The following is a 25,188-nucleotide window of genomic DNA, read 5'->3' on the forward strand; positions in this document are numbered from 1 at the left end:
TATTGATGACTACGTCCATCTTTTTAATTTTTAATATTTTTGCTAGCCACCTGTTCCCTTTCCAGGAATATACATTTCCAATCCAGTGCTGGAGGTATCTCAATTCAGTCTCTTGCCTCTAAATTACACTTTATAAAGATCAGGAATTATTACTTACAGTATTTCAACCAATTAACAGAATCAAAGCACAATATATAAATTCCCATACACAATCCGCTCCCTTTGGCAAATTATTTATAGACTGATCCATGGTGCTGATATGTCTAATTAAATCTATTTGCGTCAAATATGTATGAGAATCTTGCTAAGAGTTGCTAAGATTACTGAAACAGTTTTGACCTTAGAAAGAAGAGGAGGGTTCTGTGCATGCAAATCACTTCATATATAAGTAGCCTAGGGACCAGCCTCTTAGGTCCTTGCACCAACAGCTTAAAGGTAAGAGGGTGTAAAAGGAATAGGAACTCACCCTAATTCTTCACATCTCAATTCATTCCTGTTGGTTTTGGCACAACTGAGCAGGGCTGCCTATGTCGCTAGGGATTTAAAATCTACTTCATCCATTTAAGCTACATACTGGACGTTTTGTAAAGGATCTATCATTTTTACTTTGCAGTAACTGGCCAGCTCGAGTCTGCATTTAAACCCATAGTACCACACAAGGTAAGACCCTGATTGATTACATCGCTGGAGACAGCCAGCTTAATGGCAGATAAATACTAGGGACTGATATGCATGCAGTTCAGGGAGGAAAATGCTTCCTTTGGGTTGTGTACTGTGTATAATATGTCATAGATTGCGTTGAGGCTGCATTCCATTACAAGTCAACTAAGAGAGTGACCTCAAAGATACTGGTACCAAACTTTCTAAAGGATTGTCAGCATTGCTTCAAAGCCATTGATCAAATCCACAAAAGCACCGCTACGATGGAGGTCCAAATTTTGGATCATGATAAGATTTAACATACGAGTGCATGATCATTTGAAGAATATGGAATGTACAAAAGATTTTGACATGAAATTTCCCTTAAGACACAGTTTGTGCTTAAAATTAACTATGGTCGTAAGCAATTAACATCTCAAGAGGAAATACAGAATTATTTTAAAGTGCCTCCTCGTGTTGACCCACTGTTGACTCACCAGATGGAAATAATAGTGCAATAATAATAATTGAAATATATTTCAAATTCCAATAGTTGAGACATTCTACTTTAGCCAAGTAGGCTGCATACCCAAATTTAAGTGAACTTCCAGGGAAAGAAACTTCCAGAGAAAGAAACTTTGCTGAATTAGATTTTAATAAATTTCAAAATCCAATTGTTTATGTATGACACCAATGGGAAACAGTAAATAATTTCATGACAATCTAAATATGGAGAATAATGAGATAAACTAAACTTTTATAACTATTAGGACATTTCATATATATATATATATATATATATATATACATATACATATACATATACATACATACATACATACATACATACATACATAATATATATATATATATATAAAATATACTGTCCAAGTGAGCATTGTCAAGATAGATTATAGTATCCTTATTTCTTAAATTTAGTATCTCTATTTTAATATGTTTCCCATATTATTCTTACCCAAAGAATAAAGTGTATATCTCAAGTGTATATTTGAAATCTCAAGTGTATATTTATTTGATTAATTTATATTTTGTCTTTCAATTACCTGGGCAATTCACAATTATAAGCAAAGTTTACATTTATCAGGTAATTTGGTGGATGAATTCTAGCTGCTCTTTCAGTCTTAGTGGTTTACATAATCCAATATCATGAATAATGGAACAGATCTCATGGATATGAAAAGATTTATGACATGAAATTCAATATTTGTGTAAGCAGTAAAATCTTCTATTTCCACATAATAAGATGCTTTGGTTCAAATCAAAGAACAGAGACAAATTCCATGTTGTGAAAAAAGGCCAAAAGCAAAGTTAATAAGGATTTCCACATTTTCATGAATTGGCTTGTGTGTTTCTTTCCTTTAGTTTTCTTCCTGCACAATATAAACTGCAGCTATGGCTTCAGATGCTGAAATGGCCGCATTTGGGGAAGCTGCCCCTTTTCTTCGAAAGACAGAAAAGGAAAGAATTGAGGCCCAAAATAAGCCCTTTGATGCCAAGAATTCAGTTTTTGTGGTGGATCCCAAGATCTCTTATGAGAAAGGCACTATCGAGAGTAGGGAAGGAGGGAAAGTTACTGTCAAGACTGAAAGTGGAGAAGTAAGTAAAATATCTACGTTTGTTTATTTGTTTGACTGATTGTTATAGTTGCCTAACTCTTATAACTCTTATAAGCAAACTTCCATCAAGGAAATTATACAGTTCAGTGTTTAATTCCTTCAAAACACTTCCATTTTTGTTGGGTTCATCTTGAGTTCTGGCCCAGAGCGAAGGGAAAAAACTGTGTTTTCAAGGTCTGAAAGCAAAACCAGAATTTCAGGGGGAATGAAGTTCAATAGGGCAGGCATTGTGATAAAAGGTCCCACTAGGTGACATTGTTTCATAGAAAGGTCCCAAAGCATGTTCATTATGCAAGATCTCATGGGTTGAACAGAGACAATAAAGTGCAATTACTACAGTTTTCTTCTTTCTGTTTTCTAAGTTGATACATGCAGGTCTGTTCTTTCCTCCCTAGACTGTAACTGTGAAAGATGACCAAGTCTTTTCCAGGAATCCTCCCAAATATGACAAAATTGAGGACATGGCCATGATGACTCATCTCCATGAACCTGCTGTCCTGTATAATCTCAAAGAGCGTTATGCAGCCTGGATGATCTACGTAAGCATATTCTGGAATTTTTCTACCTTTTTATGCAGTGACTGGTTTTAAGCCTTCCTAAGAATTCTTTACACCAAATAACTTATGTTAAGTTCTCCTGTTTACTGTTAAATCAATTCATTAGTAACCCTGCTCTTTAAATTCAAAGTAACTACAGTGCTTGTTTCTAAATTATGTCTTCCTTTCCTGATGTTTCAAGGAAACAGATGTTATATATTTATATCAGGGGTGCTATTCCTACAGGTTCTGGAGAATCGTTAGCAGAAATTTTGAGTAGTTTGGAGAACCAGCAAATGCCATCTCTGGCTGGCCCCGGAGTGGGGTGGGAATGGAGATTTTGCAGTATCCTTCCCCTGCCATGCCCACCAAGCCACGTCCACAGAACCGGTAGTTTAAAAATTTGAATTCCACCACTGATTTATATATTTGTTTATGTTATAGATTTTTAAATAAATATTTGATTGAAAACACTTTTTGAAGAAATTTTCAGCAAAAGACGAAATAGGTTAAGCAAATTCTGTTTTATTTTTTGCAGACTTACTCAGGTCTCTTCTGTGTCACTGTTAATCCCTACAAGTGGCTTCCAGTGTATAATCCAGAAGTGGTAACTGCCTACAGAGGCAAAAAGCGTCAAGAGGCCCCTCCTCACATCTTCTCCATCTCTGATAATGCATATCAATCCATGTTAACTGGTAAATAAATGGTTAATTAAGAAAGAAGGAGAATAATTTTATGAGTCACCTCAGTGGGCTTCCTACACAATGTGGCCTTTAGGTCAGATGCATAATATGCTTAATCCTGTGGAGTTATAGAAATTAATCATTTACTAATAGTAATAATTTTCCTGCAGCTTAATTTCTTGCTTTATTTTTTAAGAGAAAGAAATATGAAATGTCAAATGTGTCATGCAAAAAAGGAAAAAGGATAATCAATATTCAATGTGTATGCCAATGAAAACAGTATAGGTCAAATTTCTCCTCTGAGACTAAGAGCAAATTCTAGATTTGGATTCTTTTTCTTGCTTTACCACTAGTTTCTGCAACAATTTCCCCCCCTAAAATATGGAACCTCAATTTCTGAAAACCTTAAAGATGAAACTGAGACTTGATGTTTCTGCCAGGCCTCTGAACATATGCAGTCTTTATATGTCCAGCTCTTAAATTTTCCCCAGCACGATTGACTAAGCCAGTTAAATACTCTTGGGGTACAGACAGACAAGATATTAATGCTTGATTAATTTTAACAAACTTTTTTTCCCCATAGCATTCTGTATTGTGAAATTACAGTCAATTTTATTAATTTGTGGTTTAGTATATTTTATCATTCCAAAAGATTAATTGATTCAATCATTTGTATATAGGGCTAAATCTTGAGTATAATATCTTGTGCACCCAAAATGTAACTGCTTCCAAGTTGCCAGTAACATTCACATATGATATTCTTTGTACATGTAAGGAGAATTATGTACAAAGAAATGCATGGAACTGCCAATTTATAAATGTTCAATAAAGCCTATAATCTATAGCTTCATATTCTATTTCTCTGTAAGTGCAGAGAAATGCTGTTATAGCAAAAAGGAATGCTTTATAGAAATTCCCCAACTTGGCTGATTAAGTAATATTCCATCTGTATAGTTAACTTTCATTCATGACACATTCCATTGCATAATATTCACATATTTTGTCATCATTGCACATTTATAATGTTCGACAAATAAATGTTTGATTTTTCAGGGCTTTTTCTTCTTTAAGTGGACAGTTTTAATATTGCATGAGCTCCCATTCAGTTCATGGAAGTTCACAGGGAACTATAATTTTTTAAAAATCTGTGATTTTTTTTTTGTTTCTTTCCAGATCGTGAGAATCAGTCTATCCTGATCACGTAAGTTCATTTCCTTATTAAAATCTGTATTTGCTTTATGGCAGAGTACTCCAAATCGTTAAATAATAATTTCTTAACATACTTGTAGACTTCCAGAACATAGAACCAGATCTTGGCTACCTGCTCCTTCAAATATCTCGTTTTATACTTTTACTGTTAGTAAATACATAATAAGGAAACTTCACAAGTTTCAAAGTGGGTGACCATGTCACTTGGGTTTTATATCCTTTTGATGTCCTAGTTTGCTTACTCTTCCGTAACGGGAGCTCACATTTCAGTTGTGGAGAGATTGAACTGCATCTTAACACTCTGTTTACCCCTTTGGTCAACAGTGGAGAATCTGGTGCTGGAAAGACTGTGAACACAAAACGTGTCATTCAGTACTTTGCAACAGTTGCAGCTGCTCCTGACAAGAAAAAGGAAGAACCAGCCCAACAAGGCAAAATGCAGGTAGCTTGTCTGCCAGAAAAGAATGACCTGTGATTACATGACATTTTTGAAGGATTGATGATACAGAGTCTGACAGGGATATTTCTTTTCAGGGCACCCTTGAAGATCAAATCATCAGTGCCAACCCCTTACTGGAGGCTTTTGGAAATGCTAAAACTGTCAGGAATGACAATTCGTCACGTTTTGTAAGTTTCATGTTGAAACTTGGCATGACGTAGAAATACACAGAAGATGCAGCCTTGGATTTGTGATAATATTTCTTTTCTTCTTTAAAGGGCAAATTTATTAGAATCCATTTTGGTGCCACAGGCAAGCTGGCTTCTGCTGACATTGAGACATGTAAGAGATCATGCTTGTGTGTAAGGGGTTTACATTGTAAGGGGTTTCTTCCCCACAATTCTTTTTTCCTTCTCTCTCCATTTTTCTTTCTCACATTCTTTATTTTGCTTGTTTGTCCTTTCTTGCCAGATCTGCTGGAGAAGTCCAGAGTTACCTTCCAGCTCAAGGCTGAAAGGAGCTACCACATCTTTTACCAGATCATGTCCAACCAGAAACCAGAACTGATTGGTAAAAAGCATCTTTTTACTCTTCCCATGACAATATGCTAACTTTGAGCTCATTGTTGCCATAAATGATTTCTGTCTTGAATAAAGCAAGTTTTATTTTTCATTCAGAGACACTCCTGATCTCCACAAACCCATATGACTTTCACTTTGTAAGCCAAGGAGAAATCACGGTTGCCAGCATAAATGATCAAGAAGAGCTGATAGCTACAGATGTAAATGATACAAAGATCTATAAATATTTAAAAATCTATTACTGTACTCTAGGTTGAAGTGATATGAAAAATAATTACTTATCTTCATTCCCTTGCCAGAGTGCCATTGACATCCTGGGCTTCAACGCTGATGAAAAGATAGCCATTTACAAGCTGACGGGAGCCGTCATGCACTACGGGAACATGAAGTTCAAGCAGAAGCAGAGAGAGGAACAGGCTGAGCCAGACGGCACGGAAGGTATTTTCACAGTTGGTGATGGAATTACCTGCCCAAACAAAATCACACAAAATATCTCTTGAAGTTCAGCTGTTTTAATTCGAACAGCTGAAGTTTAATACATAAGAATGTGTTTCTAAGGCTGTGGAGGAGCTAACTTCTGAGCAGTGTATATTTGTGTTGTTAGTCATTTAAGTGAAACATCCTTTCACATCTCTAATAACTTCATAGGAGATGATCTGATAACTTGAATGAAGATAAATAAACTTCATAGTTGCACTAAAGCCAGGGAATTTCCTCTCTAGACTGCCCCACCCACCATCTTTCTGATATTAAGATGACGGATACATAGTCAATAATGAATTTGTAAATGACAGCTCCCTAATTATGCAGAAAAGACAGAATATGTTAATTGCTATTTTGTGCAGTTTTTACATGTAATACTTATGTTAAGAAATAAACATTGAAGATATACCTGGATATACCTTGTAGGAAATTAATCTGACTTGACTTCAGTACTGCGGAGATAATAAGTTAGAATTTGAAAATAATGCTTTCTTTCATTGTCCTATGCACATAAAGTAAATATTGTTTGTTTTTAATCACATCCTAATATATTCAGGCAATCCTTACTTACTCACCAGAATTGGGACTAACAACTTTGTTACTAAATGGCATGGTTATAAGGTGAAAAAAATCATGTGACTATGTCTGACTTAAAAATGGCAGTTTATCAATTTTGGCTGTTGTTATTAAGTAAACCACTGCAAGTCACTAAGTGAGATGATATGTGACTAGAACTTGTGACTTCCTGCCAGCTTTCTCATTGACTTTGCTTGTCGGAAGCTGGCTGTGAGGATCACAAATGTTGACCATGTGACTGTGAGATGCTGTGATCATTGTAAATCCATGATGTTTAGCAAGTATCTTCATCATGAACACATGAATACAGGGAGGCTGCAATGGCCACAACTTTGAGGATTGGTCACAAGTTTTCTTATTCAGCACTGTCATAAACTTGGATGATCACTGAACAAATGGTTAGTAAGCAAGGACTATCTGCACTGTAATATCCAGAAGAGCCTGGATAGCTCACAGACAGAGCACTGTAATTTAACACCAGCTGTCTGCAATTAAAGTAAAATCGAATCTCTCCAAGGCTCAAGGTTGACTCAGCCTTCCATCCTTTCTAAGGTAGGTAAATTGAGGACCCAGTTTGTGGGGGCAATAAGATGACTTTGTATAAAATATACAAAAGTATGAAGGCTATTGCTTAACGCACTGTAAGCCGCCCTGAGTCTCTGGAGAAGGGCGGCATATAAATCAAATTAAAAAAAAATATATCTAATTTGAAATTAAATATGCAATAATGGATTATCAAATGTTGTCACTTAGCAATAGTTTTCATTTAACCTTAGGAAGCTAATTTATATTCAGATAGGTATAACTATTTTTTCCCTCCTGGACACAGAAAAATTCAGCAACATCCTAAGAAAATATGGTCTACTTTTTTTGTGTATTTATTTCTTGTAAAGCATGTCATTCATTCATTCATTCATTCATTCACCAAATTTTAAAACTATCCATCTCCTCACAGAGGAGGGGCAACAGCAGAGAAGGCTCTCTTCCAGGATGCCACTACAGTCAGAATTCTTCAATAGTAGATAGTTCAAGAATATGAACAGTTCATATATATATAGTTCAAGTATACAGCAGTATACTTGAGGGATGCAGTGGCTCAGTGGCTAAGATGCTTAGCTTATTGATTGAAAGGTCGGCAGTTCAGTGGTTCGAATCCCTAGTATCATGTAATGGAGTGAGCTCCCCTTACTTGTCCCAGCTTTTGCCAACCTAGCAGTTCGAAAGCACGTAAAAAATGCAAGAAGAAAAATAGGGACCACCTTTGGTGGGAAGGTAACAGCATTCTGTGTGCCTTTGGCATTTAGTCATGCCGGCCACATGATTATAGAGACGTCTTCGGACAGCACTGACTCTTCGGCTTTGAAATGGAGATGAGCATCACACCCTAGAGTTGGGAATGACTAGCAGATATGTGCGAGGGGAACCTTTACCTTTACCTATACAACAGTATATGAACAATGTTTGTTTACACATAGCTTTTCCAATATAGAAAACATACAATTTGCTTGCAAATCTTTTCTCTTATTTTTGTGCTCAGTTGCGGACAAGGCTGCCTATCTCATGAATCTCAACTCGGCAGATTTGCTGAAAGCTCTGTGCTACCCTCGAGTCAAAGTTGGCAATGAATTTGTCACCAAAGGTCAAACTGTTCAGCAGGTAAGGATTAACAAGAAAAGGTTTCATAGAGAGTGGATCATTGGTCCAGTTATATGCTGATATAACCCCTTTTGTTCTACACAGGTGTACAATAATGTTGGTGCTTTGGCTAAGTCTGTTTTTGAGAAGATGTTTCTATGGATGGTTATTCGTATCAACCAGCAGTTGGACACCAAACAATCTAGACAGCACTTCATAGGAGTGTTGGACATTGCTGGATTCGAGATCTTTGATGTAAGGAAATTGGCCCTTGATGGCATAGTGTTGGAGAGCAAAGAAATGATGTTTATATTGTAAAATATTTAAGCAGTTAATGAATGAAGTACAGTTCAACAATGTTCTGAATGCAAAGGCACTAAACTAGACAAATAATTTCTGAGTTGTTGACTGGAAGGATGATTTAAATAGAAATATCTGGCACAGAGAAGAAATTGTAGAATATTTTGGCAGGGAGAGTGTGGATCATAAATTCAAGTCAGCTGTGGCAAAGATATAGGCTTTCAAAGTACTGAAGGTAGTGATGATAGAGCATATTGAAAATAATGGTTTAACGGTGAAGAATATTATGAGCAGAACTGATTCAAGAAGGAGCTTAGATATTTGTTCATTCACATAAACCGTAAAATATTTAAGAAAGCCTAGAGAAAGGAACACTGGTGAAGATAATTGTTATTTTCAAAGTACTTTGCATTGTCTAGTTCAACAGCTTGGAGCAGCTCTGCATCAACTTTACCAATGAGAAACTGCAACAGTTTTTCAACCACCACATGTTTGTCCTGGAGCAAGAAGAGTACAAAAAAGAAGGAATAGACTGGGAGTTCATTGACTTTGGGATGGACCTGGCTGCCTGCATTGAACTCATTGAGAAGGTCTTTTAAAAAATAAAGTTTTTAAGCATCCAAGATTATATATGTTTTCTAAACTTGATATGGAATACACATCTGTAAAATTAATGAATGGTTAATTCCATCTTGCTACAGTTAACAATTCCTAAATGCTGAGTATGAAAAGTTTATTTCTGTGACAGTGAAGAGTATTTCTTGCAGTGATCTATCTGTCTTGCTCTCTACAGCCCATGGGCATTTTCTCCATCCTAGAAGAAGAGTGCATGTTCCCTAAGGCGACAGACACCTCTTTCAAGAACAAACTCTATGACCAGCACCTTGGCAAATGCAAGAACTTTGAAAAGCCTAAGCCTGGGAAAGGTAAAGCAGAAGCTCATTTCTCCCTTGTGCACTATGCTGGCACTGTGGACTACAACATTAGCGGCTGGCTGGAAAAAAACAAGGACCCATTGAATGAAAGTGTCATTCAGTTGTACCAGAAATCATCCATGAAGACCTTGGCGTTACTCTACGCTGATCGCCCTGCAGATGTTGGTAAGAACTTATCCAAAGAACATACCTTTCAAATCTAAATAAATAAACATGATGTATTTTGTCAACAACATTTTAATTCCATAATATGTATTTATATTTTCTTCTTTAGATGGTGGCAGTGGTGGCAAGAAAGCTGGAAAGAAGAAGGGGTCTTCATTCCAGACTGTATCTGCTCTGTTTAGGGTAAGCTCAATTTTATTATTTGTACAATCTGATACAAATCTACTTTCAATATTTTTTTTAAAAAAATCTATTACTGAGTTCCTTCCTCTGAAAGACTGACTCAGAGATCCAAAACTACACAATATAAAAACATGAAAAATATAGTCAATATTGCTTGATTTTGTTTCAGATTTTCCCTTCCATTGGTCCCTCAATCACAGAGCCCCATATGATTGTTAAGATGTTGGACTATGAAAGAACCAGGTTCCAGATCATTGGTATATTGGAGCTGGTCTCTAGTTTCTCAACCTAATCTACTTCATAGGGATTATGGTGATCAAACCTGAGGCAAAACTGCTATGAATGCCATGTTTAGCTGTAGGAGAAAGATAGCATAGCAATCTAATAGATAATTTAAAGTCGGTTCTTTAAAAAGTATTGGTAGTTATGAAATCTACTTTAAATGTCGCAAATATTTCTAATCCTACAGGAGAATTTAAACAAGCTGATGAGCAATCTGAAGAGCACTCACCCTCACTTTGTGCGGTGCCTCATCCCCAATGAAACTAAAACTCCTGGTAAGAATTATATAGTTTAATTATGCATGAAGCAGAATTAGTATATTTGAGTTCAATTCTATACTGCCAATACATTCCAACATTGTTTAAGGTGTCATGGAACACGAGCTTGTCTTGCACCAGCTGAGATGTAATGGTGTGCTGGAAGGCATCCGAATTTGCAGAAAGGGATTTCCTAGCAGGATCATTTATGGTGACTTCAAACAGAGGTCGGTCTGCTAAATATTAGCCCTCTTGAGTTTTGTGCCTCCCATATTTGTAACTCTAACTCTCATAATCCTTGAAGCTAGAATCTTTTAATGTTTTTTAAACATTAAAAGAAGCATAAACTATCCTTCTTTCAACAGATATAGAATATTAAATGCAAGTGCTGTCCCAGAGGGACAATTCATTGACAGCAAGAAGGCTTCTGAGAAACTTCTTGGATCTATTGATGTGGACCATACTCAATATAGGTTTGGTCATACCAAGGTAAAGTTACTTATCTTTCCCCAAGTTTGAAAATTGGGTTTATTTGAAAAGACCACAAACTTTGCATTTTCTTCCCCCTCAAGGTGTTTTTCAAAGCTGGCCTTCTTGGTCTTCTAGAAGAAATGAGAGATGATAAGTTGGCTATGCTTATTACACGTACCCAAGCTATGTGCCGTGGTTTTCTGATGAGAACAGAGTTCAAACAAATGATGGAAAGGAGGTAGATATTTTTTATAATAAAGGCTCATAATGACATTAATATAATGAGGCTATGAGTACAACATGACAATATATCACAAATATATCAGTCCTATCTCAAGCTGATAGTAGAATCATGGTTAAAATTTTCTTTGCCCTCCTTCCAGAGAATCCATCTTCACTATTCAGTACAATGTTCGTTCATTCATGAACGTGAAGCACTGGCCTTGGATGAAATTGTACTTCAAGATCAAGCCCCTGCTGAAGAGCGCAGAGTCAGAGAAGGAAATGGCCAACATGAAGGAAGAGTTTGAGAAAACAAAAGAGGATCTTGTGAAATCAGAAGCCAAGCGGAAGGAATTGGAAGAAAAAATGGTGACCCTCATGCAGGAAAAAAATGACTTGCAGCTCCAAGTCCAATCTGTAAGAATTTTGATGACATTAGAACTTTTTGTACCCATATTCTTATTCTGAGGTCTGTTGGTACAGATTATGCGTGAGACAAAACCACAGAAAATCTTGCAATGAAATTATTTTTAGCTTGCTCATTTATTTTCATGCAGCTTTGAGCTGATGGATATTAAGTTACAAATGGAAACCCAGAAGAAATCACTATTTATTTATTTATTTTTAAATAATCTTTGCCTCACCCTCTTTTTGGATTTCATTGTTCTATCCATTGCTTCTCAGTAATATTTCCTGCATCCATGTATATCTCTCTCCCACTCCTCCCCAGCCATACTTCAAGCCTTTTTCCCTCCAGCTTCATCATGTTCCACTTCAGTGATGTGCTGAACTTCTGCTCACTCCCACCATTCTATTTTGTGAATTGTTTTGTTAGTAAGGGTCAAAGCAATTATAATCAGAACATATCTGAGGCCCGTAAAATATATGTATCTTATTTCTTCCTCTTGTATTTCCCAGCATCCAGTTATTTGAACACAAAAGATTATATGGGGTACAATCAGAAAACTGCAAAAATGCAGAAAACTGAATCTATCCTCTGTTTTAAGTGTCCTAAATATGTCTAAGATTGTAGCCTGTTTATCATGTTTGTGCAGGAAATGAAAATCTGAACTTTCATCCCACAAAGATTTTGCCAGGAGAATTGATCTCAAAAAGAAAATAGGAATCAGGAAGATAGTTTTTTGATAAGGGATTCCAGGCTATAAGCATTATAAAACCCAAAGAGAGCTGAAAATAGTTCAAGAGTGTACTTTGAGATAATTCATTATAAAACTCATAAAACACAATGTTTTCATTAAAAAAAAATGTGTACAGGTAGTTCTCAACTTACAAACCACAATTGAGCACAAAATTTCTGTTGCTAAGGGAAACATTTGTTAAGTGAGTTTGCCCCATTGTATGACCATTCTTGACATAATTGTTAAGTGAATCATTGTAGTTGTTAAGTTAGTGACACGGTTGTTAAGTGAATCTGGCTTCCCCATTGACTTTGCTTGTCAGAAGGCTGCAAAAGGGTATCATGTGACCCTGGGATATTGCAACCATCATAAATATGAGTCCGTTCCCAAACATTTGAATTTTGATAATGAGATTACAGGAAGACTGCAACAGTCATAAATGTGAAAAATGGTCATAAGTCACTTTTTTCAGTGCTGTTGTAACTTTGAATAGTCACTAAATGAACTGCTGTAAGTCAAGAACTACTTGCATTCGGTTATGTAACAACTTGCTAGTATTAGGTACAAGGCATATTCCTTGTCAGTAGGGACATATACGTCATGATCTAGAACTGTTCCTTTGACCAAGGAAATAAGGAGATAAAATATTTTTACTAACCCTTTTTCTTTTGGTACTTACAGGAAGCTGATGGCTTGGCGGATGCTGAGGAGAGATGTGACCAGCTAATCAAAACCAAAATCCAACTGGAAGCTAAAATTAAGGAGCTCACTGAGCGAGCTGAAGATGAAGAAGAAATGAATGCTGAATTGACAGCCAAGAAGAGGAAACTGGAGGACGAATGCTCAGAACTGAAGAAAGACATTGATGATCTTGAGCTAACACTGGCCAAGGTTGAAAAGGAGAAGCATGCTACAGAAAATAAGGTATTGGAAAGAATATGCTGAAATTAAATTGGTACCCACTATTGCCATTTCAAAATAGATAGAACATTTTAATTCTGTCTGTTCAACGTTTAAAGGTGAAAAACCTTACTGAAGAGATAGCGGTCTTGGACGAGGCCATTGCCAAACTGACCAAGGAGAAGAAAGCCCTGCAAGAAGCCCATCAACAGACCTTGGATGATCTGCAGGCAGAGGAAGACAAAGTGAACACTCTGACCAAAGCAAAAACCAAGCTGGAACAGCAAGTGGATGACGTAAGCATGCTATCATCTCCAGAGAAGAATTGGATTGAGGTGGAGATATTGCTGTGATGGCATAATTACTCTGATCTCTTTGTCTTCAGCTTGAAGGGTCTCTGGAGCAAGAAAAGAAACTTCGCATGGACCTTGAAAGAGCTAAGAGGAAGCTAGAAGGGGATTTGAAACTAGCTCAGGAATCCACAATGGATTTGGAAAATGATAAGCAGCAGCTGGATGAAAAGCTGAAGAAGTAAGTATTAATGTCTATTATGAGGGACTTTTGTGCTAAATGGAGTTTTTTGATTTGGTGGCTAACCATTATATTTTGTTGTGATAAGGAAGGACTTTGACACCAGCCAACTCCAGAGCAGGATTGAAGATGAGCAGGTCCTGGGCTCCCAGCTTCAGAAGAAGATCAAGGAGCTGCAGGTCTGTCATACAGTAGTTCCTTCATGAATGGTGAATTAAGATATCTGGAAGCCGGTTTCAGGGTTCATGGTTGCCTCTCCTTTTCTAGGCTCGTATTGAGGAATTGGAAGAGGAGATTGAGGCAGAACGGGCATCTCGCGCCAAAGCAGAGAAACAGCGGGGTGATCTCTCCAGGGAACTTGAGGAGATCAGTGAACGTCTGGAGGAAGCTGGTGGAGCAACTGCAGCTCAGATTGAGATGAATAAGAAACGTGAGGCAGAATTTCAGAAAATGCGCCGGGACCTTGAAGAGGCCACCTTGCAGCATGAAGCCACCGGTGCTGCCCTCCGCAAAAAGCATGCAGATAGTGCAGCTGAATATGCAGAGCAAATTGATAACTTACAGCGAGTGAAGCAGAAACTGGAGAAGGAGAAGAGTGAACTGAAGATGGAGATTGATGATCTTGCAAGCAATATGGAATCTGTCTCTAAAACCAAGGTATAGATACTTTCCTGCATGAGAGATAATTGTAAGCACTATTGCATCCTCTCAGAAGTGTGGCATGCTTTAAGTTGTTCAATTACTATCTTCATCAGATCAGGTAGTTTTCTTGGATTTCACCTAGGAATAGATGGATCACTCTGTTTTGATGATAATGATCAGTTATGAGCTGTTCTAATTTATAATTTATTAACATTATAATTATGTTTTCTATACTATCAACTTCTAAAGATTCCTGGTGGTTTTCAGAATTACATAAAACCATAGCATGTAAAGCATCTCTCACATTGCTTATTGTGAGCCGCCCTGAGTCCTGTGGCGATAGGGCGGCATATAAATCCAATTAAATAAATAAAAAAATAAAAATAAATAAATAAATAATAATTGCTGAAACCCATATAACAATTCCTCCTCAAGTGTAGAAGAAAGATCTGTCTTTAGAACCCTCTGGGAAATTGTCAGGAAGGCCTTCATTCAAATCTCTAGCTGTAGAGTATTCCATAACATAGGGGAATATATAGGAGAAGCAGCATGCTCATGTTTCTCCGTACTGACTTCATTCAAGGGTGTCACTCTTAAAATCATCATTCTGGCTCAATGCCCATTCTATTCCATGCAGAATATGCATTCCTTCAGAAATGTAGATGCCAAGTCATAACAAGCTTTATGGATTACCACTCACACTTTGAATTGTACCTGAAAGCCAATGCACTGTTTGTAAAACAGGTGCTATGTGGTATATGCAGGTCTCATCCAATATGAATTGCTACATTCTATGCCACCTGCATAATCCAGTTCCATGTTACCTTCCAGATTTTCAAAGTTCTCATTTAGTAGTTTGCAGAATATTTCAATATTTTTCTATTTGCTTATTTCAGTCAACTCTTGAGAAATTATCCCGATCCTTAGAAGATCAACTGAGTGAGATTAAAGCAAAGGCGGAAGAGCAGCAGCGTACAATTAATGACCTTTCTGCCCAGAAAGCTCGCTTGCAGACAGAAGCAGGTAAGAAGAAATGCTGAAGTATTTTAGGAGTGATTTATTCTACATGCCACTAATAGTATTTGAGTTTGCAGGCAAAATAAGATCAGAAGAAGAGACCATGTATTTTATTATTATGGATGCTATTACTTATTATTAGTAGTAGTAATATCTTTTTAGCACTATTGTAAACAGTAATAATTTTGTCTATTGCTGATCTGTGACCGTAATAAAGTTGTTGTTGATGATGATGACAATGATGATCAGAAGATGCTAACATCCAAGGAATACAACATTGGCTAGTGAAATTCAAAATATAAAACAACAGAAGTGTTTGTCACCTGTGATTTGGCTAGGAAATATTTTTAAGTTGCTGCCAGAAAAAAAATTGATTTTACTAAATTAAGTACTGTAGACCACAACATAGTTACTCCTATATGAAAATGATCCTGGTTTTCTTTCTTGCTGCAAGTTATGTTTCACAACTCCATCTTTGATGAGGCATGCAAATTTTACTAATAGCAGAGGTATCACAGAATTTATCTGGGAAATATGAGAGGTCCCCCTCCCCAAATTTGTATTTTAAGTGACAAGTGTTGTTCAGTAAGATATTAGAAACAACCTAAAACATAACTAATATCAAAATGCCATGTATCTCTGTTTTAAAATTTTCCAGTTGCTGCTATTCATCCGTACTTTCTTCAACAATTAGTTCAGTCACGTCAACCTCCTGTCTTCTTCTTTTCTGCTTCTCAGGTGAACTTGCCCGCCAAGTGGAAGAAAAAGACTCTCTGATTTCCCAGTTCTCAAGAGGCAAACAAGGCTTCACCCAACAGATTGAAGAATTGAAGAGGCAACTTGAAGAGGAAATAAAGGTATGCTTTAGGTGAAGATCTACAGGTGCAAAACATCACTTACTTGCATCCTTGAGCAACTTCCAAGTTAAAGGTGCTTAAAGGTGCTTTTCTCTTTCTCTGTTACAAAGCAGAATTGCCAATACTATGTGCAACTCTCATATTTTAAAAAAGTGAACAATTGAAAGATTTGCATTTAAAGGCCAAAAAGCAAACCTGAAAGAAAAAGTAACACAAGTGGGAGCTGTTAATAATGCCACCATTAAATTTGGGGAAAGCATTTAAGACATCTTCATTTTTCTAGGCTAAAAATGCACTGGCTCATGGCTTGCAATCAGCTCGTCATGATTGTGATTTACTCCGGGAACAATTTGAGGAAGAGCAGGAAGCCAAAGCTGAGCTACAGCGTGCCCTGTCCAAAGCCAACAGCGAGGTTGCCCAATGGAGAACCAAATACGAGACTGATGCAATTCAGCGCACTGAAGAGTTAGAGGAGGCCAAGTATGTGGGACTTGGAATAGTTTTGTAGTAAAAAATAAATTACAAGGACAAACGAGGTATAATTACCATAAGAGAAAGTAATTTTAGCCACATCTCTGAGAGTGATAACATAAACTATTTTTAAAATAGTTTATGAGCTATCATAAACTATTTTCTCTCTACGCAGAAGTCTCCGCTTGCAGCAAAAAGAAAGCACCAAGAAGTGACAGTCCAGTAGTTTTACAGATATTCTCTTAGCTTAAACTACAACACTTCAAGACAAATAATGGCTAATACTACAGGATCATTGTAAACTACTCCAAATCTTGCAAAATAACTAATCCAGAATAATGTTTTTTATGGAAAGAAATTATTTGTAGTTTATCTCCTTTCCCACTTTCTTCAAGCATTGCATTTAAATGACAAAAAGTGTATTTGTATAGAGTGAACAAATCTCTGTAAAACATTTTATGCAATAATTTCATGACCTTTTGCAAATTAAAATAGTAATTCATTGCAACAGCCCATATAAATATAATTCACTTTTTGAAAATTTAATAAGTTCAAATCCAAGTTTTATGCTGATTATCCATTTAGAGTGAAATGTCTTTAGTTTTAATTTATTCCTATAATTAAAGTTTAAACAGCATATTATTTGGTATTTGAATCTGATGAGGGATTTGTGTGAGGATTCATGAGACATCAAATGAGAACATGGAAGTATAAATGATAATCACAATTATTATCTTATATCACATTAAAATAATACATTTCATGAAAACAGCTCAAATATTTTATAATTTGCTATCAATCATTGGGAATTCAAATTTTGCATATCTGCATAAGATACTTAAGTCTGAAATAATGTTATCAATAAGACAATATAAAAATAAAAATTAATCTTAATTATTTAAACTATTTTAGAGTTTACCATTCTCCAATAACCATTCTCATTTTCAAAAGTTTTTCAATCTGTCCTGCATGACAAATTAATGCTTCATGAGATCATTTGCATAATACAGAAATGATTTGCATAACTCTTAAAAAGCTTGAAAATGAAATAGTTTCCATGCCAATAATAGAGAAGTGTGTGTCATTTTTATGCATATCATATGATTGTGAATTTGTCTTCCTTTCATATTTTCTAAGCAGATTCATTGCTAATAGTTGGTCATTCATTGCTCCAGGAAAAAGCTTGCTCAGCGTTTGCAGGAAGCTGAGGAACATGTAGAAGCTGTGAATTCCAAATGTGCTTCCTTGGAGAAGACCAAGCAGAGGTTGCAGAATGAAGTGGAGGACCTGATGATTGATGTGGAAAGGTCCAATGCAGCTTGTGCAGCTCTAGATAAGAAACAGAAGAACTTTGATAAGGTATTTTGCTCCTGATGATTAAAAAGGAACACTTTGCACCAAGACGTTGGGCCAATTAAATTTAGTATCTTATTTCTTTATCAAATTTGTATGACACTGATGACTCAATGACTCTTTACAGATTCTGGCAGACTGGAAACAGAAATTTGAGGAAGCTCAATCTGAACTGGAAGCTTCCCAGAAGGAGTCTCGGTCTCTGAGCACAGAGCTTTTCAAGATGAAGAACTCATATGAAGAATCCTTGGATCACCTGGAAACTCTGAAGCGTGAAAACAAGAACCTTCAGCGTAAGTCTATAAGCTTCTTACTATAAGCTTCTATTTAGGACACTGAAGATACAAAAGTGAGAAAAATTGATTATGTAATGGTTCTACCACCTTCTATGGAGCAACAAGTAACAAGCATAATAAGATAATCCCCTATAGGCATTCTCCTCATGATTAGGATATACATATGTAGAAGTGTTGTCTGCTCATGCAGTATTAACTGATCAGTTCCAAATGGATGAGCTTGGAAGAGCCAAGGAAATATTCTTTTCTCAAACATTCAGCCTAAAACTGTTAGTAAACGGTACCCACCTTACCCTCTTTATTTTGTGTGAAATCAACAGAGGAGATAGCTGACCTAACGGAACAGATTGCTGAGGGAGGAAAAGCCATTCACGAACTGGAAAAAGTGAAGAAACACATTGAACAGGAGAAATGTGAACTCCAAGCTTCCCTGGAGGAGGCTGAGGTAATTGTGTTATTATGCTTAAAGAAAACAAAAGCTCATTTTTTTTAACGCATGTTAAAGCACTCTAAAATATGTTTTAGAAAACCAGTTAGACAAGTATGGACAATGCTGTTATTTAGATGACTCTTTAATAACAGCTGATATACTTGATATTCTTAAGGCTTCTCTGGAACATGAAGAAGGCAAACTCCTGCGCGTCCAAATGGAGCTCAACCAGGTGAAATCTGACATCGACAGAAGAATTGCAGAGAAAGATGAAGAAATTGATCAAATGAAGAGGAATCATGTGAGGGTGATAGAGTCCATGCAGAGCACGTTGGACGCTGAGATTAGGAGCAGGAATGATGCCCTGCGTCTTAAGAAGAAGATGGAGGGAGATCTGAATGAGATGGAGATCCAACTGAGCCATGCCAACCGTCAAGGTGCTGAAGCACTAAAGAACCTCAGGAACACACAAGGATTGCTCAAGGTATGTTCTAGGCAGGTTCAAGAAAGCATCAGGAAATCACTACAATTGTTAAGATTTCAAGAGTTATACCTTAAAATATTTTTTTTCACAGGACACACAACTGCATTTGGATGATTCTTTGAGAGGCCAAGAAGATTTGAAGGAACAAGTATCCATGGCTGAGCGCAGAGCAAACTTGATGCAGGCTGAGATTGAGGAGCTCCGGGCAGCTCTGGAACAGACAGAGAGGGCCAGAAAAGTGGCTGAACAGGAGCTTCTGGATGCCAGTGAGCGTGTGCAGCTCCTCCACACACAAGTAAGAATCTAATTATTTGTATCCTCCTGTAAACAGTAGTTGAGAATGACAAGTCTATGTAAGCATTTCTTTATTGTAAAGGGGAAAAGTGGAATATTTTGAATATTCTTCAGTTATTTTGCTATTGTTTGAAGACAATAAAACTATAGTTAAATGATATTTGCAGATCTTTATATAAAGTGTTTGTAAACATAGTATTGATCTTCCTTTTTCTTTTGTGTTAGTTTAGATGCTATGACACTTTTGTCTTTGTTGAAATTCTGAGGGAAATATGAAAATAAAACCACATAAACAGATATAAAATAAGGTTGCAGGCATTATTCTTGCAATATACAAATTTATTTTTTAGAATATTATTTCCTGGTTTTTTAAAAATAAATTAATCATTTCATGTTTACTAGAAACTAACAGTATTTTTTGCCTAAACAGAACACCAGCCTGATCAACACCAAGAAGAAACTGGAAACAGATATTACCCAAATCCAGGGTGAAATGGAGGACACTATTCAGGAAGCTCGCAATGCTGAAGAGAGAGCCAAAAAATCCATTACTGATGTAAGTTGATTGATGCCCTTCTTTTGAAATCTGATCCTCTATATACTTATAGCAGGGTCATCTCTTGAACATAGTATCTTCATTAACAGGCAGCCATGATGGCAGAAGAACTTAAGAAAGAACAAGACACTAGTGCCCATCTAGAGAGAATGAAGAAGAATCTAGAACAGACTGTAAAAGATCTACAGCACCGTCTTGATGAGGCAGAACAACTGGCAATGAGGGGAGGCAAGAAGCAGCTTCAGAAATTAGAACAAAGAGTATGTATCCATCTCTGTATATGTTTATAGACACTTGTATGTAAGGTTGTATGCAATAGGGTGGAGATGATGACTAATTTTCAGCCTGTTTTCCCTTAGGTACGTGAACTTGAAGCTGAAGTTGAGAATGAGCAGAAGCGTAGTGTTGAGGCAATTAAGGGTGTACGCAAATATGAGAGACGAGTGAAGGAACTAACTTACCAGGTAAGTGTGATAAGCATGGAATGAAGTTATTTATCAATCAACCACTTTTATCAATCAAACATTATTTATCAACCAAAGAATATTGGGAAAAGAGTACTGGCCCTTTTTCATTTGCATACAGTATGTTTATTTGTGATCTTATCTTTCCAAAACTTGTACATAATTTTAGCTGAAAATTTTGAAATCTCTGAATATTTTGACATATATATGACTTAATTTGCCACCTTACCTCTTCCTATCCCCATTTACAATATAATATTGGTAGTTCTTGACTTACAACAGTGCATTTAGTGACTGCTCAAAGCTACAATGGCACTGAAAAAAGTGACTTTTGACCGTTTTTCACTTATGACCATTGCACTTATGACCATTACATGGTCATATGATCAAATTTCAGACTCTTGGCAACTGACTCATATTTATAACTGTTGCAGTGTTCCAGGGTCATGTGATCATCTTCTGATGAACAAAGTCAATGGGAAAGTCAGAATCATTTAACAACTGTATTATTAACTTAGCAATTGCAATGATTCACTTAACTGTGACAGGAAAGGTTGCAAAATTCACTTAAGAAATGTCTCACTTAGCAACAAAAATTTTGGGCTCAATTGTGGCCGTATGTCGAGATCCATAAGGACACTAAATAGTAACTCCTTGTCCATCATATTGATGTTACCTGATTGGTAATGTTTTTATTTATTTATTTATTTATTTATTTATTTATTTATTTATTTATTTATTTATTTATTTATTTATTTATTTATTTATTTATTTATTTATTTATTTATTTATTTATTTATTTATTTAATTTTTTATACCGCCCTTCTCCCGAGGGACTCAGGGCGGTGAACAGTCAAAATAAACATATATATAAAAATGTGAATAGAAACAATAAATAATAATTAAGTCAATTTGGCTTATCAGTTAAGTTAGGATCTTCAGAATAAAATTTACACAATTAGGAAAAGGAAAGAAAAAATTAATTATGCCAGTCCGGCTTGGTGAAAGAGGAAGGTCTTAAGTGCCCGATGGAAAGTACGAAGATCTGGAATTATTTTTATCCCTAGGGGTATCCTGTTCCAAAGGGTAGGTACCCCCACAGAGAAGGCTCTCCCCCTGGGAACCACCAGTCGACATTGCTTTAGTGATGGTACCCTGAGGAGACCCACTCTGTGGGAGCGTACTGGTTGGTGGGAGGTTATAGGTTGCAGAAGGTGGTCTCGTAGGTACCCAGGTCCTAAGCCATGGAGCACTTTAAAGGTAAGAATCAACACCTTGAAGTGCACTCGGAAGGCCACTGGGAGCCAGTGCAGCTCGCGTAGGAGAGGTGTTACATGTGAGCGCCATGTCACTCCTAATATCACCCGTGCGGCCGCATTCTGGACCAGTTGGAGCCTTGTGTGCACCTCAAGGGGAGCCCCATGTAGAGAGCATTACAGTAGTCCAGTCGAGAAGTGACGAGGGCATGAGTGACTGTGCATAAGGAGTCCCGATCCAGAAAGGGTTGCAACTGGCGAATCAGGCGAACCTGATAGAAAGCTCTCCTGGCCACGGCCGTCATATGTTCTTCTAAAGACAGCCACGTGTCCAGGAGGACACCTAAGTTGCGAGCCCTCTCCATGGGGGCCAATGTCTCGCCCCCAATAGTCAACGATGGTATCAGCTGGCTATATCGGAACGCCGGCAGCCACAGCCACTCGGTCTTAATCATCACCTTAGGAATTTTTTGGGGGAGGAGGTACTTTAAATCATTGTTGATTGCTGGCTACTGCCAGATAAGTCCTTACACTTTTCTTGGCAACATTTGCAGAAATTGTTTGCTATTGTCTGCTTCCTAGGGCTGTGAAATAGTAACTGGCCCAAGGACACCTAGCTGGCTTCATACCTAAGGCAGGACTAGAGCTCCTGGTTTCCCAGTTTCTAACCGGGTACCTTAACCATGACACCAAACATATGGCCACAATTGAGCCCAAAATTTTTGCAACCTTATTATATATATGTGTGTATGTATGTATGTATGTATGTATGTATGTATGTATGTATGTATGTATAAAGTGTTTTTCTATTGAAGCACCTGGACTACCCCAATGTGGGAGGGAGCATACTGCTTCCCTTTTGCCTTTCAGCTCCAATCCAGGAGCCCTCAAGCAGTCGCATTCACGACAAATCATTTTATACCAAATTTATGTTTGCTGATAAAGAAATAAAGGGAGACTAGTATAGATCTATTTCAAGCTATTTAGCTCTCATCAGCTAGCCATACCCTTACTCAGATCTATACTAGTCTCCCTTTATTTCTTTATCAGCAAATATAAATTTGGTATACACACACACACACACACACACACACACACACACACACACTCATACACTTGGAAAAATCATTTAAAGGGATTCAAATGATAGAAACTCACTTGTTTCATAACTTTGTTTAGTCTGAGGAAGACCGGAAGAATATTCTGAGACTCCAGGATCTGGTGGACAAGCTGCAAATGAAAGTGAAAGCATATAAGAGACAATATGAAGAAACTGTAAGTAATGCATTTGCAATGGAGTAATAATTATATTTCAAATGAATTTGAGTGGCTTCGGGTGTTTGGGCCTCTGGATCTGGGATTTTATCATCTTTGGTACTGGATGGAGTGTCACTGCCCCAGGCAGACCCAGTACATAATCTTGGAGTCTTTCTAGATTCACAACTCCTGCTGAAGTAAAAGGTGGCAATTGTAGCCTGGAAGCCCTTTTCACAACTTTGTGTTGTATACCAAGTGTGCCCCTTCCTGGACCATGAAGTTCTACTCTGGTCATCTCTAGATTACTGTAATGCACTCAACATGGGGCTGCGCTTGAAGAGTGTCCCAGAAGCTTCAACTGGGCAAAATGTAGCTGAACAGACAGCTATGTGCACCCCTAGGATGGTGCACATTACACCTCTGTTCCAAGAGCTACATTGGTTGTCAGTTTGCTTCTCGGTACAATTAAAGGTGCTGGTTCCACTTTTAAAACCGTACTTGGTATGGGACCATGTTATTGAGGGACTGTCAGGCCTAAGTCCAAATATGACACAATGAGATCCAACTGAGTTGAGTGTCAAAGTTCCAAGTAATAACCCCATAGCAAGTAAAACTCCAAGGCAGATGAATTCTTCAAAGAATAGCCTTATTGGCACAGACCTGGTGAAAACCGACTCTGAAGGTTCCCACAGCTTTCACCTAATTAAAAGAGAATTTTTTTCCTCAACTCCAAACAATTAGTCACATGGTCCAATCAAGATGCTGTCTGGTTGCCTGGTGACCTCACTGCTCCTTCCACAGTCCAGGCGTAAGAATGTCCTTGATTCCCAAGAGAAAGTACAATGGAGACTCAGTTCTTTCATTTTCACCACAGAAGCTATTACCTTTTTGCATGACACATCTATATATCTATATCTATATCTATATCTATATCTATCTATCTATCTATCTATCTATCTATCTATCTATCTATCTATCTATCTATATCACATAAGTAGACTTATTTTTAACCATACCTTTTTCATTCTCAGGAAGAGCAATCTAATTTTAACCTCAGCAAATTCCGCAAAATTCAGCATGAGCTGGAAGAAGCTGAAGAAAGGGCTGATATTGCAGAATCGCAAGTGAACAAACTGAGAGTGAAGTCTCGAGAAATTGGAAAACAGACACCAGGGGAAGAATAAACTTCTCTGCTTCAAGGTGACTGAAGAAATGCACAAAATGTGGATCTCTTAGTCACTCGGATGTGTAATTATTGTGTTCTGTCTTCAGTGTCTAGGAAATAAAGATGATAGAAATGTTTGCATACATAAAGAGGATGTGATCTTATTATGGGTTTTGCTCTCCCATAGGAAATCTGAAACTTCTCCTTAGAGAGATAATTAATTTAATTAATTTAATTTAATTTAATCTCCGAAGACTCAGGGCGGCTAGAGATAACACTATCTGAACACGATAAACATTTATGAATATTCTGCAGGAATCACTTGCCATGTGCTATGCTAGGGTTGATGTAAGTTGAAGTTAAAAACATAGAGCAGACACCAGTTTGAATGCCCTGATATGATTTCATTTGTAGATAATTATTTTCAGATAAACTATGAATCCAGCTGAATTGGAATAAAGACTAATGTAGCCAAGTATCCTTGGTTGTTCAACAAATTATGATTCAAGAAATAGGACATCAGTGCCACATGATAGTGGTCTCTAGTTTCTCATCGTGTTTCTTTATTAATCACATCCCTGGATGTATATTCATAAATTCGCTCATATTATTTCTATACTATCTTTCACACAAATACCACCTAAACTTTGCTTAAAAACTATAAAAGTAAAAATGAAATAGTTTAATTATGAGATTAAAATGATACCTTATTGAGAAAAAAATAATACCCCAAATAACACCAAAACCAGTTTTTAAAAACACTTAGAAACAGAAATATTTTAATTATGAGATTAAAGCAATACTTAAAACAACGTAAAGCAAATATGAGAAACCACTAAATGA

The 25,188-nt window shown here is 36.9% G+C and overlaps 1 protein-coding gene across 1 annotated transcript; it reads left to right on the top strand.

The window, feature by feature from the left end:
- The first annotated feature begins 553 nt into the window (after positions 1-553).
- On the top strand, positions 554-24,477 carry LOC139312585 (myosin-1B-like). The gene is made up of 39 exons (XM_070937496.1): positions 554-660; positions 2,023-2,256; positions 2,672-2,815; positions 3,351-3,507; positions 4,669-4,696; positions 5,029-5,146; positions 5,239-5,331; positions 5,422-5,485; positions 5,615-5,713; positions 5,821-5,924; positions 6,024-6,162; positions 8,321-8,439; positions 8,524-8,673; positions 9,138-9,308; positions 9,512-9,818; positions 9,928-10,001; positions 10,471-10,558; positions 10,650-10,767; positions 10,906-11,029; positions 11,113-11,249; positions 11,395-11,650; positions 13,054-13,296; positions 13,392-13,568; positions 13,658-13,803; positions 13,892-13,982; positions 14,071-14,460; positions 15,342-15,468; positions 16,201-16,319; positions 16,603-16,799; positions 17,966-18,149; positions 18,271-18,436; positions 18,760-18,884; positions 19,045-19,353; positions 19,445-19,648; positions 20,078-20,203; positions 20,293-20,463; positions 20,563-20,667; positions 23,103-23,198; positions 24,212-24,477. Exons 2-39 carry the CDS (start codon positions 2,053-2,055, stop codon positions 24,362-24,364), a joined length of 5,823 nt encoding a protein of 1,940 aa, XP_070793597.1. The 5' UTR covers positions 554-660; positions 2,023-2,052; the 3' UTR covers positions 24,365-24,477.
- Positions 24,478-25,188: the final 711 nt, after the last annotated feature.

The sequence above is a fragment of the Pituophis catenifer genome, unplaced genomic scaffold, assembly GCF_029215685.1.
Source record: "Pituophis catenifer annectens isolate HBS135680 unplaced genomic scaffold, rPitCat1.0.hap2 SCAF_2, whole genome shotgun sequence".
In the NCBI taxonomy this organism is placed as follows: Eukaryota; Metazoa; Chordata; class Lepidosauria; order Squamata; family Colubridae; genus Pituophis; species Pituophis catenifer.